This window comes from Euphorbia lathyris, chromosome 10 (assembly GCF_963576675.1).
Source record: "Euphorbia lathyris chromosome 10, ddEupLath1.1, whole genome shotgun sequence".
In the NCBI taxonomy this organism is placed as follows: domain Eukaryota; kingdom Viridiplantae; phylum Streptophyta; class Magnoliopsida; order Malpighiales; family Euphorbiaceae; genus Euphorbia; species Euphorbia lathyris.
In genome coordinates this window covers 34,309,227-34,324,776 of record NC_088919.1, presented here as the reverse complement: position 1 = coordinate 34,324,776, position 15,550 = coordinate 34,309,227, and the positions used below count along the sequence as shown (strand labels likewise).

The following is a 15,550-nucleotide window of genomic DNA, read 5'->3' as shown; positions in this document are numbered from 1 at the left end:
GGCCACTAACATGGGATTTGTTACTCAAAATCCTATAAATAGAGTTCGACTCTTTCATTCCAATCCCCACTCAAAATCAATCAAATACATAACAACTCAATTTTTCTCTCAAATTCTCTGCCAAAATTGACATGTTTTATCAATCATTAGATTCGTAGAAATCGTTCTTTAGCATCTAATTGGTCTAAACAAACTCTCAATTTCCAGAATTAGTTCTTCAATCTCGAGTTCCTCAGAAAAGCTTCCAATTTTCAGAAACTTCAAATTCGAAATTCTCTTAGTTTAATCAACCAATTCTCAAATCGTTTTTTGCAATCTTTTAGTTAAGTCAGTAAAATCATTACCCAATCCTCGGTTCAAGCTTTCTTAGTCTAAATCAAATTTCACCATTGTTATATCCTTCAAAGCTTCGAGCATTTTCCGTGAAACCAAGATCACCGAAACCCCATTTTCGAATCATTCTTAGTTTACACACCTATGCCAAATCACGTTTAGAAACTTTTTATTGATCTCAATCAATCAAAAAGACCCAAAACAAGCTTTTGAGTTTTTCATCATTGAAAAATTCATCAAACAACTTTTCTAGTCAGCCGTTTTCCAAATTTTATTTAGAGTTCGTTAGTTGATCATTTTAGCCCAAATTAATTTTAATCTCTTTATTGACATCAATTCTCGAATTCTCAATTTTTATTTCGTAAAAAACGACATCCTATAGCCTTCTTAATCGCACATAAAGTACCCTCCACGAAACAGAATCAAGCTTTTGGTTTTTCAACCATCAAACAATTATTCTGTCACCCAATTTTCAATAATTTATTCCGACTCATTTACTCGACATTTTTCTGAAATTCCAGTTTTAAACCCTTCCTTCGCACACTAACTTTAAATACTAGCTTTCGTTTCGTTATAATCCGACCTCTATGTTGGTCCCTTATAATGTGACAAGTTTAGTTCCAAGGGGGGGATAGGAACTATTTAAAATTTTGTTCGTTTAGGCTGACTTCTTTTCTTAAGACACAAGTTTACACAGCGACACTAAGTAATTTTAAGACACAAGCTTAGTCAACTTGTGACTAAGTCTGTTTCTTTCCTTGAGTCAGGAGATAGCACTTAGAGTCTATTCCTGAACTCAGCTTCTTAGTGCACTCAACTCAGCGTGAGTTCGTTACTTAGTCAGTTTTATAGCAAGCAATATATAAAGGAGTTTAAGGGTTAGAAATATGTTACTCAGCAGACATATCCTGGTTCGGCCTCTCCGCCTACGTCCAGTCCTCGGAACTCGTCCGATCTTTTTGAATTCTCTACTGAGCTCTTTAAAGGTAGAGCACGAAACCTTTTACAATAGAAGCTGAGTATACAAGAGTAACTTCCTCTATACCTCTACTCACTCCTATATCTACCGCTGAGTACTATAACCGAGTACTCAGCCTCTCCTTTCTATTCTTCTAGAAATGATAAAGTGTTTGTCCTAAACAACAATTTCTAAGACACTTTAGATGATTGAAAATAACTCTAGACTTTTACACAATAATTGGAAATTGGTGTAAGGTTTTGCTTTGCTTTTCTCACAGAACTTCAAGTACGAATTTGGACAACGTTTCGACTAATTGAAGATCTGCATCGAATGAAGCAAATGAGAGGCCTATTTATAGTGACACTTGAGGCACCGGTAATTTCGAATTTCGAAATAACCGTTGGAGGGAAACGGCTTCAGTACGTGCTCAGTGTCGTTGGCCAATGAGATTCTTGCATCTTCTGTCCACGGCAGAGCTCGGCAGCTTTTCGTCCGGTAAACAGAATGTTTCGACATTTTTGGCAAAGTCTTCCAGACAGTGCTGAGCTTGTGCTTTGTACAAAACGACCGCGTTTTGAAATCTTGGGCCGTGATGTCTTGATGTGTTGACTTGGGCTTGACTTCCACTTATGGGCTTTATATCTTAATGTCTTATAAATCAATAAACTCAACATTGAACAAACACATTAGTGTAAATAAATCAAAGCATTTAAATTTAATGTGTTAGAATATTTTTATCAACTACTTAAATAATTTTGTCAAATCAAAATCATGTGGAAAGGTGTTTCAACACTCTACAGCTCTCGAAATTGAACCAGAAAGTTCCACGAAATCACTGTTTTTGTTCCACTAAGTGCTGCTGGTTTATTAGCTTGGTGGTAAATTTCTATCTAAGTCCCTGAACTCTCCGAACTGCTCCAAATTCACCCAGAATTACCCAGACAACGCAACAGCCCCTGAGCCGATTTTTCGGAGTTCCAGTCCTTAATTTCGCGCATCCCAACAACATCAAAGAGATCGATTTAATTTTATTTCATCCCGTACATATTTGTTTTTTATGACTTATTTACATTTCTAACTTTAAAGTTATTATTTTTTTAAGTTGTAATTTTCATGCTTTATTATTATTTGTAATGAAAAAAAAATTTGAAAAAAATTTATAAAATCAATAAAAATTTAAAAGAAAATTTTAAAAAAATTATATTTTTGTGTCGTTTTATTACTTTATTTTTGGTATTTATATTTAAAAATTGTTTTTCCGACCGACCTGTCAAGTAACGTCGGGGCCCAAGACTATTGTTTTTATTTTCATTCCTTGTAACGGTCGTCAATCACTTTTTCGTTTAGAATTCAAGTAATTTAGGCGCATTTTATTTATTTACTGTATTCAATTACCATTTTATCCTTTGTGAATTAGCTTCTCTGGCACGCCCGCATTATTTTTACCATTTTTATTCCCCGCAAACGCGTATCAAGGTTGAAAATTGGGATATTCCAAAAATATCGCCAACAGAATGTAATTCACTGAATCTATATTTAAAATCGTACTTTTTTTATATAGTTAAAAATGAGGTTTTTATATTTTTTTCTACAATCATATTAATATAAACATATAAGAATTACTTCAAGTACATTTGATTATTTTGATAGTAAAATCTTTCAAAAACTAATTTGATTGCTAATTACGAGTTGAATGTGTATAATTATTAATGATAATTATGATGCCTTCCTTATTGAACAAAGAATGAAGGATAGACCGGTGAGGGAAGTGCTCGTGAGTTGGAAACCCTCAGGGACAGGATGGATTAAAATAAATAGTGACAGTGCTTGCAAAGGTAGCCCAGGGTACACTACGGTTGGGGGTGTCGCACGGGATGAGAAAAGGAGCTGGTTAGGCAGGTTTGCAGTAAATATTAGAATCTGTACTACTGGTCTGGCTGAGTTATGGGACCTTTACTTTGGCCTAAAGTATACTTGAGACTGACATCTTCGCAAAGTTGTCTTTGAGATGGATTCATTAGTTGTTGTGAGGCTTGTGAATAGTGGTACGGATCATAGGCACAAATTTTATTGGCTAATTTTGGAATGTCAGAAGCTGCTAAAGCAGAACTGGGAGGTTCAGTTAGTTCATGCGTTGCGCGAAGGGAATCGAGTCGCTGATTGGATGGCAAACTACGCAGGAAGTCTTTCGTTGGGTCTTCACGAGTGTGAGATGCCTCCTGCAAGCATCCAAAATATTATTTTTTCAGATATTTGTGGTACTTGTCTCCCTAAGATGACTCGTATCGGTTAGTTTTTTGTTTTGTGTTTCCCCTCCCTGTTAATCAAAAAAAAATTAATGATAATTATGAATATGGTAAATGTTTCAATGTGTTAAATTGAAATATCAATAATAATATATAAAAAATAAAAAGCATGACTATTAGTACCCTCTAAATTTAAAGGTGGAAGATTGTAAATTTGAACCTATCCTCTTAAAAAAATTAGAAAAATTGAGAAAAATTCCGATGATCATCATATGAAAGGAGTCCATATTACCACAATGATAATAACCTTAGTTCAATTTGAGGCAGTATGTATGTATGTACATTTTGAAAATTGAAAGCGGGTCTGCTCTGCTCTATTTTGAAGTTGTTATGAATTACAAATCCAAGAAAGCATAAAGATAAACACAAATAAGACCCACAAAAGTGGGTGTGGGTCACTCTTTATTATTTTATTTTTTTTATAATAAGAAAAAAGAAAAGTGAAAAAAAAAACCATCTATAAAATGGTAATGGCACGAAAGTAGTAGGACCAATTTTCCAAACTCCAAAACATAAAAAACATGAAGTCCCCTCATCTCCCTCTTCATGTTTTCAGCAACAAACCATCTTCATCTTCAAGCTTAAGTTCAATGAAGATCAAAACCCTAATCCACACAGTGATAATCTCACACGTGTGCCGGATGATCCGAGCTCTATCCAAAGCAAAATCCATATGTGTTCATCTTATCAAAGAAAACCAATTTAAAATTAGAAAGCATAAACAGCTTTTTGGATCATTCAGATTACACTACAACTGGTGTTCCTCCCATGTTTTGCCTGTTCCTGATTTATACTATCATCCTTCTTCTTCTAATGATTCTCAGCTTTCAGGATATCTTCAATGGCTAGAAGAAGAAAACCTCAAACTACATCGAAATGTTGGAGAAGAAGATGCCAATGCCAATGCCATGAATGAAATAGATGAGCTAGCTGATATGTTCATAGCTACCTGCCATGAAAAGTTTAGGTTGGAGAAACAAGAATCTTATAGGAGATTTCAGGACATGATGGCCAGAAGTGTGTGATTATTCTCTCTGTTTCAATCAAGGTGTTTGCCCGAGTGGTTTCGAGTTAGATAACTCTCCTAGTCAGATTTAATATCGATATATGGTTTACTAAAGTTTAAGAGACCGTTACCTAAATTTTAGGTCCCATTCTTCTATGTTACATTGCTGGAGTGAGGAAATTACATTTTTTTTTTTTTTTTAAGTTTCTTTTGATGAAAGTTTTTATTTATTGTGGTGGAATTGTACATGAATTGGGGAGATTAATGGTGTATTAAGGGAGGGAGGGGAAGGTGATTAATTAATTAAGTTGTGCAATTCATCTATATATTAATCTAATCAATGCTTGCATCTTTTGGAAACTTCCTACTTTAGAAACTCTTATCTTTGATTCTGTCTCCTTTTGGTTATTTATTAATTATAACACGTTGAAAATGAAGTTAAATAATACAGAAATTAATTAAGCAAAAATCGAACACAAGGATTTGTTAACGAAGTTCGGCAGTTTTGAATTGCCTACGTCTACGAGAGCGATGAGTAGTTTTCTTATTGATCGTGTGTAACTGAAAGATACAGTTTTTACATGTATTTATAATGCGTAATACAAATTACCGAAATACCCTCTCCGCTCCACTCCGGGATAAGCCCCTTTGATATTATGAGCCATATACAACATAACAGAATCACTTCTTTAGCACACAAATGTTTTATCCAGAAGCTGCTTTCTTAATAATGTCAAGATTATAATTTTCATTGTTTACTTAGCTAAATTATGAGTTCAATATAATATCTTAATTTGAAAAAATAATATCTAAAAAGTACCTAACCTTAGACACGAATTGATTAATTTATTACTTATAATTCACATTATTATTATTTTTTCTGAAAAAAATTCACATTATTCAATCGTCAAATGTAAAGAATATACATATATAAAATTTAAAATTTTCTATACATGAATAATATAAATTTCTCTATAAATGCACAATATTTACAAGTAATATTTTTTTTTTTTGGAAGAGATTTACGAATATTTTTAATATACTCCTTTTTGTTATAAATTAATAGATCACTTTATCATTTGTGATCCATCCGAAATTAGAGATATACCCCTTAATTAGTGTATATAACTTTCAAAAAAAAAAAAAGAAAAACATCACATTAACTTGGAATTATAAATATTCTATAAATCTTTGTACAGATATTATTGAAAATTATATTCATTAAATTCTAATCCATTCATGCTAGTACATTAAATAAGAATAAATTTAAAATTACGTGTAAAAATTAATTTTAACTATAATTTTTAAAACTTTTACAGATTCTTATTTATGTATTCTATGGAAAAAAATAATAACAGTGGAATTCTGCAAAAGCGGGGCGGAACAGATGTGATGTGAATGAAGGTGGGGGTGGGTAGGTAATATTTATCAAATTTCAAATCCTATTAAGAAGTGGAAAGTCTGTTAAACAATACAAACCTACCTCTTTCAAAAAAATCAAGTTATTGTATGAAAAAGTAACTGTATAACGTTACATGTGGCAAAAGTATACACGATCCGATTATACCATATGAAATTAACATATAATTTTAATGTTTGAATTTAGTTTTAGTAGGTAATGTATAATTTTTGGGTTGACAAAAGTGATACGCAAATTTTTGAGTTTGTTAGGAATGATATGTTAATCCGAAAATGATATGAAATGACAGGAATGTTTAAAATTATTGTTATATTAGTTGCAAATATGATTTGAATCTCCTAAGCTATTATAAATATATTACATGACCCCTAACATGATATTAACGGACTTTTCGATGATTATTGTTAATATTCTGATCTAAAAATGACTTAAAGTATTTAAAAATAGTATCATCTATTCTTATATTTTTAAAAGTTGTCATTAATATATATCCATCACAAAATTACATGTAACCCGAAAACACAATATGAAATCGATACTAATCTGAACAGATCAACACAATTGTGATACGATTTTTTTTGGATTGGATTTGGATTTACTCTTTTTAATACGGATCCGAAAATGACACGATACAAACATGACTCAGATCTACTAAAAGTTGTCATCCTTATTTTTGCGACTTGTACAGCACACACGAAATTAAGGTGGTCCTACTAGGTAGAAGACATTCAAAACCATCCAGTACCAAGCATTACCTAGGGCACATAAACCTTTAATTTCTAAATATATATATATATATATATATATATATATATATATATATTATAGGGTTTCTAAATATATTTTTAAAACCTTGTAAATAGAAAAATGAACATTTGTAAAACCTTAGAATTATTATTCTATTATCTTCATCCTAGAAAATCTGCTAACATAAACATCTGAGTTAGGTAGTGGAATCTCGGCCCCTCCTTAACCATTTTATGGACTGGATGACACTTGAACAACTGTTTGGGCTCTCTAGATTTAGAAAGAAGGAAGTTCATTAATTTGATTTCACAAATTGAGAGTAATAATATCAATTGCAATTATAGGAATAAAATACATTTAAAGATGTGATTAAAATTTTAATGATACAAGAGTAGAAACCACATCCTCGAATTGCTTTGCAGAAATGGATATGAATATAATCTTTCTAACAATCAAGTTTAATTTTGTTAAAGGTAAATATGTGCAGAGGACTGCAACTATTTAAAAAAAAAAAAAAAAAGTACAACACCTAACACAGAATTATTTTGCTCAAAAAGTTAGAATGGCCTGTGCCGCCCACCTGGGTTGTGAGGAATCCAAAACAGAAATGAAGATACGGTTAATAGGCTATGTCGTATTAGGGAAAATTATGATCGATAAAATATTTGAATTTATATTAGGGAAAATTATAAAACTTGATCAAATGAGAGACTCATTTACATAATTTAGACCAATTACCCAATCCATTATTTGAGTCTGCAAAAATTGCTATAATTAATTATAAACTTGTAAAAGATGATATCAAAGTCTATATATGCCTTGCAAGCAAATAATAGTTCCAAATCCATTGAACTACTTATCCACTTCAAATATGTCACCCTATTTATTTCTGTTTGGTTAGGTGTCACACTATTTGTATTAGCCATTAAGTTGTAAATCAACGAAAAGATTGCTAAACTTGACAAAAATGTCTTTTTACTTGCTACTTCAAAAAACACATGTAATTTAAAATTTGAAATTAATGGAAGGTAAACTTGAATTTACACTACTAGCATATCTTTCTAGTTCTAGGCCATGTTAGTATGCCAGACAGGAAGTATTCCTTATTCTAACTGCTTTATAGCTCATTTTCATAAAGTGAAACACTCCTTTTTGCTTAGGATTGCTAATAACCATTTCTATTATAAACAAGTAATAACAACAAAGAAAGAAACAGTAGATATGAACAATTGAAACAAATAGATTCTTATTTTTTATGAAAAAGAAAAAGAAAGAAATGAATGATCTAATCACAACCTAATACGATCATAAAGAGGGAAAATCTTTGTTGAATCTTTTAGTAATCATAATTGCACATGCAAATGACAGGAGCATACAGTACACATAAGTTGTTCCTAGATCACACCCCCCTCCCTCCCCTTTATTTGCTTGCTAACTACTCCTATATGTCACCCCAATGCCTCATATATTGTATGATTTGCTTTGCAACTTGCCAAACTTTAATAATTTGTTTACTTGTATTTTGATTTTTGGGGAATTAGTCCCAACAATCAGCAAGTTTGGCAACAAGACCTAATTTTGTGAACCAGAACTAAAGAGAGCGTAGTGAGCATGCCAAGATCTCAGTCAAGCAAGACTTTGTGGAGAGTTTTCAGATACCTAAAATATGGAAAAGAATCAATAACTTTCCTTTGTTTCTCTCATCTTCTTCTTTATTCCAGAGCTTCTCCTTTTCTGCTTTCATGTCTGTGACTGAGAAAAAGAGACAGACAGGAACATTAGGCTTTAGCAGGGCAAAATCAGTTTCTTTGATCTCCTTCTCTCCTCGCACATACCCCCAACTTTTATGGAAAAAAGTGAATACCCAAAAATCATTTTTGCCTCAAGGTTCAAGATTGATAGTTAAGAAACACCTACTGCAACACCCAGGAATATAACAACATGATAAATCCACTTAAAATAAATATTATTAATATACCGAATCTGACAGTGCTAGTGACCAGTGACAGATTCAGGTGCCAAGGGGGGCTTCAGCAGCCACCCATCGACGGAGAATATCGAAAAGCTCCATGGAAAATGTGTACCCATCAATATCAATGGAGTACCCATAAATCAACAAAGAACACCCCAAACACCTTTTGGTCAGTGCTAGTGACTGTCATACTTGTACAACAAAAGAATCAGATTATGACCGATTGAGCTTTTTCAGACTGATATTAGATTGATACATTTTTCCTATGCTAAAAAGACTCTTAACTTGATGTTCTAGTTTTCTTTAATTGTTTCTGAAACAGATGCAGATTTGCCTGCAATGGCAAACAGAGAAAACAAGTTGGAAAACCATGTTTATCTGATTGAGATCATCGAGTAAGAAATTAAAACCAAATTGAGAAAGGACAATTCTAATAGATGATTTCATATTCAACTTCAAAGTCCGAATGAAGGGTTAATTTGGCCATTCAACTTCACCCGCGGAATCAATTTCCTTCAAAATGAACTTTAGATATCAATTTGGTTCTTCAACTTGACATAATTAGTTGAATTACTGCAAAATGACACGTCAGCATTAGAAATTGTCATGTATCAAATTGTTAAGTTTTGGACTAAAATGATATCCAACATTCGGTTCGGAGCAAACTGATCCTGTGAATCAAGTTGAAGGACCTTTTCCCCAGGAAGTCCACGAATGTTCCAGATAATTAAATGCTTCTGATAGAGAACAGCCAGACTATTTGACAGGAATATTCTGAAAGGGGTGAGATCTATGGGATAGGGGCATTTCAGGTATAAGGCATTAGTTAGTACTGGTATTTACGGTTGGAGTCAGTAGTATATAAAAGAATAGTTAGAGAGATGGCATAACCTTTTGGGCTGCTGTTGCAGAGGGCTCTACTTAGTAGAGAGGGAGATTGCTACTGTGGGATTAGGGCATTAGCTCTATCCATGTAAGGGCATTTAGCTCTATATCCTTTTATGTTGTTTTACTTCTATATATATAAATCAGTATTCCTCTTTTATCTTGCCATCTTTAAATTTGAGTTGCTAACAGCTTCCAATGCTACAAAATTTCATTACAAATCAGAACCCTGAAGATTTCTTTTTAACAAAATTATTTGTGGAACCTGTTCAACAATTGATATAATAAATAAATAAAAAGATTCTGGAAAGATTATGCCATTGCTGCTTTCTCACAGCACCTACAAGTGATGGTGTGGATAATCCTACTGATTCTGATCGACCTATAGTCGCTTCAAAGAGCATCACAATTATCATCAGCATACAGCCTCAATGGAAAGCTCAACCAATTTCAGAAATGGCTAAAATATAGTTATTTTCGAGTCCAAATCCAGAACAGTGCGGCAAAAATATAGCATTATAATGCTTTGACTTTTCTTTTTTTATCTTGAATGCAGATAATCAAAATAAGATATGGATATTTCTTTCAATACCAGATGAAAGTAGCAACTGTAATCAAATACATGATGTAAATCATACTATTTATTTGATTCCATTACATTAAATTGCAAGTTTCAAAAGAGCATTCAAATGGTGTATTTGTATCCCAGGATGCTTACCAGGCACAAAAATGATGACTGGGAAGACATAATCCTGCGGCCTCAACTCCCAATCCTACCTCTAAATGTCATTCCTTCCAATACACCCTGCAAAGCTTCACAGTATAAATTCGAACATGACAATCTCTAACAATTTGGACATAGTTGTTATAGAAGAATACGAGGATGCCCTTTTTCAATAGAAATTGACATCTATAGCAAACAAACGGGTCCGGAAAACAAAGAACTGCACGTATCTTATTAGCAGTGAAAATTTCTTAAGAATGAGAGACTATCGCAGCCAAAACTCGTGCTAAGTAATCCAAATTGATGATTTTATCAAGATTCAGTTAGGAAATGAGTCAGCTCTTGCTGCATCTTGTTTTCAAAGATCAATCATCCAAAATTTGAAAACTACCTAGCATATAATAAACTGCGAATGCATGTATCAACTTTAGGAGGATCAAACCCAGCCTGAGAAAATGCCTAAAATAGCACCAAAGACCAATGCTAGAAAGTAATTGGCACATGATAATGTTGAAGTGCCATGAATTTATTATCATGTGTGTAGATCTTTTAGCATTGATTCCAAAAACATATCAACTTCCATAAGACATATACCAATTGAGGATTTCCTGTTTCATATCGATCAAGTTAATCTTCTATTGCCACCACCAAACCGTTCAAGGAACCTAAGCTGTAGATCCAACAAGATAAGAAACTTTTGGAAGATACTGAAATTTTGGATTATGCAAAAGGAAACAGCAATGAAATGTCAATAGCGTCATCATATAAAGTCAAGCCTACCATACTCTCCAAAATGTTTGTATAATGATTCTTGATTGATATTATCAAGCAAAATGCTTTTTGTATCTTAATAGGAAATTAGCAATTCATAAACACAGAGAATGAGCTGTGGATACAATGACCAGCCTTAGGCTAACTCTATGAATAAAATCATGCAATAACCAACAAGAAGTTGGACAAATCCGAGCAACTATGGAACTCCAGATGAATCAAATGTGAGATCAACTAACTTGATGGAGCATACAACAGAGGCAGCATGGATTCAATTACAAAATCCATGTAAGTTGCAGGGATACAATGGATCTCCGTTCACGTGCCCTCATAAGGTAATATCTCAAATAGACACCAGAAAATTAATCATGAAAATAAAATATTAGAAAGAGAGGAAGAGAGGCATTTGCAGAAGAAAGAATTTCATGCAAAAAAAAAAAAAAAATTGTAAAAAAGGTGGGTTTCATAAACTGCATAATGGATCCAAAACTTCTGCTAACATTCTCATGTGCAATATGAAAAAGCACGGTTACTAAATTTTGTAAAGCCTTGAAATAAATCAAAGCCATATGCACTACTACTGCAATAAGTCCTTTCAGTGTCAGCTCTAAAATATGAGTAAATTTGAACCAAAGATTCTCAAGTGAGGTCGGGAAAAGGCAAATCAGTACAAGTTACACCTTATCTTTTTCAAGTCAGACACTATTTATAAATCAACTTGATTAGTGTGTATATTTATAACCTCCCTTCTTCATTTATGCAATTAATGATATGATAACATTCATTTTATAAAAAATAAATAGATGTTCCAAAAGAACTTAAGAGTAGATTCAAATTTTGAGATTTTTTATGTTAACAATAGTGTACTGCTTGAAAGAACACTTCTCTAACCATGCTAGAGATTGTGGATATCAAATATGTAGGTAAAGGGCTGGTTGAACAACATTCTAAAGTGACTACGCAATATGTTGATACCTGACTTTAGTTTATAGAAGATTGAGATTCTGATGGTGGACATAATGGTATTATTGAACAATGAGTTTAAAAATGTTCAAACTAGCATGTGAAAACACCAGGAACTTTTGCAGCCACATTCCAATAATCCCCCAATGACATACAGAACAGTTTTAAAAAAAAGGAGTTGCACAGTTGAGTGGATATGGCAGACAAGTCTTCTGGAATTAAGTTATGAAATGATGGTGAAAGATAACATTCGGGTTTTCTTTTTCCTTTTCCAATTTGCAATAACTTTAGCTGATAGTCTGTCAACAATGACAAACCGTGACAAAAAGTTTTCGTGTAAAATATAGTTAAACTAAGAATCCAAATATGCATATAGTTCATGGAGGAATGAAGTTAGCTTCTCAGCAGATAACATGAAACAATAAAAGTTTGGCATGATAAACTGATAATCCAAATATGCAATATAGTTCATGAAGGAATAATGTACACTCCTCAGCAGATAAATACGAAACAACAAAACTTTGACATGATAAACTAAGCAAATAAATAAATTACTCAACCCAAAATTTTCCATTTCTATCCTGACATGGAGAACAGCAATCAAATCAGTTTCCACAAGATGGGCTCAGACCCTGACTAAGACTAAAACATAGGCTTCACATACTGGAGCCACGTATACAAAGCACTCAACAAATTGCAACTACATAATCAAAAAGTCTCGACCTTGAATTGTAAAAATCCAAGTGTAAAACTACAATTGTGTACGCTGTTCTATTCCAGTACAAAGGATTCTGATGCATTTAGAGAAGTTTTTCTTGTGTGCATGAGCACAAATTTCTTGCCTTTATACTAAGCAAATACTGACTTCTGTAAACGAAAAAAAGATCATTGACTTACAGACAAAACAACTACACATAGAAGCACCCACGATGTTCTGCAAGAACACAAAAAGTTCGGCCACAAACATAATTACCTCATTGGTTGATTGCCATTGAAAATATTTTCATATTAAACCTGTAAACCACAAAAATAAGGCTGTACAAAGAGAGCACCATCTTTCTAGAATTGAGGTCATAATCGTCAATCATCAGTAAGCAAATGTACAGGAAGCAATGCAGGATCAAGTTCCCAACAGTCCTTCAAAAGAGCAGGGATCTCATCGCCAGAAAGCCTTTTTGCAGGAATCTGATGTGAAAGCAGCCGAATATCATCTTTTTCAAGCAATCTAATAGCATGGCATCCAACTTCACGTCTCTTAAATACAGCCCTGAAACCATCAACTTTTTCAAGGTAGGCCATGCTCAACCCATGCATTTCACTATAAGTGGTTAGAAATACAGCAATTTCATAGGATTTCTTATCTCTAGCTGATGGATTTCTTTCTTCCAGATGCAAATCTACTTCACTATGAATTGCCCATACTGAACCCTTTTTTGGGTATATCCTGTAAACTTCTCTTGCTGCCCTTTCACAATCAACAATATGGGAAAAGATATTCAGGGAGTTAATGCTTGCCGTTCGAGAAACCTTAAACCTCCCACAAGAGACATAAAATCCCATTTCCTCCCAATGAGTCAACCCTTCATCCCCATTACTTTGAAGATCCAACCAACTTAACTCCACCACAAAAGGATTCATAGAAACAACTTCATCAATCAAACCATAACGCCTTGGTATTCTTTCATCATTGTATATAGCCCATACCTGTCCTTTTTTAAAAACATTCTCTGCTCTATCTGTATCGAAGTCATAGAATTTCGAACCTTCAGCTGCCATGATCTCCAAATCCCCACTCTTCAAACCCCTGCGGCGCTCAACTTTCAGAGTTACGCACTTCCTCAATGTACCACCCCTCTCAGTTGCCACATACCTTCTCTTGTCCAAAGTGCTTCTCACATCAAGTTTCATCACCACACTCTTCTCCAAAACTCTTTTTTTCTTATTCTTCATGTCTCCAAGCTTCATCAAGTCCCGAAGTTTTTCCTCTTTCTCATTTTCTATTAACTCATTTCTTGCATCCTCTTGCTTCTCCTTCAACTTTTCCTTCTCTCCTAGAGCCTTCAATTTTACTTCTCGTTGCATCTGTGCAAGTGTCATATCCTCCACAAGTTTTGTCTTCACTGGCTTTGATTCCTCCAAAACTTCATCAGAAGTGCTGCTCATTTTCCTCCTCAATCTCCCAGAACTTCCCTCTTTCAACTTTAATTTTAAACTCATAATTGTCTCATCCTCCATTCGACCACCACCACCTACTTTCCTCAAGCCCACACTGTCTCCCTTTTCACCCCTCCGACTCAACTTCTCATTCCCTTCAGACCCCAATCCCTTTTCGTCAACAACTTTTCTCCTCAGCCGCTCACTCCATACTCTAACAGTTTCCTCAACCTCATTATCCTCCTCCTCCCTTTCTTCCACTTCCATAGCCACAAAACTCTTCTTACAACCAGGGCACATCAAATTGTGCCCTAAATACTTCCTCTCAAACTGATGCAAAAGCCTACACCTCGAACATGAGGTCCAAAACGTCTCCACTACAGAGTTATGATTAGTGCTCTCCTCCTGAAGTTTTATTCTCAATTTCATGTCATATTCTTTCCTTCTAATTTTGTCAGACAAAATCCTAAACCCCTCGCCCACAAGTTTAAATGCTTCTTCACATCCTAAATACGAGTTTTTATCAGGGTGCAAGATTAAAGCCAACTTCTTATATTGTTTTCTGATTGTGTTAATGTGGGAGAAAGGTTCTACCTGGAGAATTGTGTACCAGTCAGTGATGTCGGAGTCGGTCTTGGTGGCCAATAGGAGAATTTTGAAGGCAGTGAGCATTGATGAGAGATGATCGAGGTCTGGACAGAGACGGTGGGCTTTCTTAGCATATTTGAGGGCGGATTTGAGGTTGGAATTGGTGTATTTGGTCTCTGCTATGGTTTTGAGGCGGAGAGCTTCTTGTTTTGAGTCTGAGTTCACATCCATTTTGCAAAGGAGGCTGGCGGAGAACGATCAGGGAACAGTCCAGATTATGTTTATCAGAAAGAAAGACGACGGTAAACGGAGAGGAAAGGTTGCACAACTTCACATAATTCTTTTCTGCTGTCTTGCTTTTCTTTACTGTGACTTGGATCAAGGCTTTATTTTGGTTCATTTTTATTAGGACTTAGGTTAGGAGATTAGCCTTGTTACTATGGAAGGAGGTCAATGGGAGTAGGGCTGTAAATGAGCCGAACCGCTCATGAGTGACTCGGTGGTCGGTTCGATAAAAATTCGACTCGTTTCTGTTTGATTTATAAACAAACTGCTCGTGAGCACGATTTCCTAGCTCGGTTCGTAAACGAGCTGAGATTAAGCATGCCAAAGCTCGGCGAGCAGGCTCGATTAGAACATTTATGGACAAATTTTAGTTTTGTAGAAAAGAAAACTATATAGTTTTGTGTTAGTTAACAAATATCTAAACTTAATATTATT

At 34.2% G+C, this 15,550-nt stretch overlaps 1 protein-coding gene across 1 annotated transcript; it reads right to left on the bottom strand.

Moving 5' to 3' along the window:
• Positions 1-8,074: 8,074 nt before the first annotated feature.
• Positions 8,075-15,254, bottom strand: LOC136209027 (uncharacterized). Its single transcript, XM_066000368.1, has 3 exons — positions 13,062-15,254; positions 10,349-10,435; positions 8,075-8,525 (listed from the first exon to the last, which is right to left on the bottom strand). Exon 1 carries the CDS (start codon positions 15,059-15,061, stop codon positions 13,169-13,171), a length of 1,893 nt encoding a protein of 630 aa, XP_065856440.1. The 5' UTR covers positions 15,062-15,254; the 3' UTR covers positions 8,075-8,525; positions 10,349-10,435; positions 13,062-13,168.
• Between the last annotated feature and the right edge of the window lie 296 nt (positions 15,255-15,550).

Excerpts from the sequence above, each read along its gene's own strand:
- LOC136209027 (XM_066000368.1), bottom strand. The coding sequence starts at position 15,061 with ATGGATGTGAACTCAGACTCAAAACAAGAAGCTCTCCGCCTCAAAACC.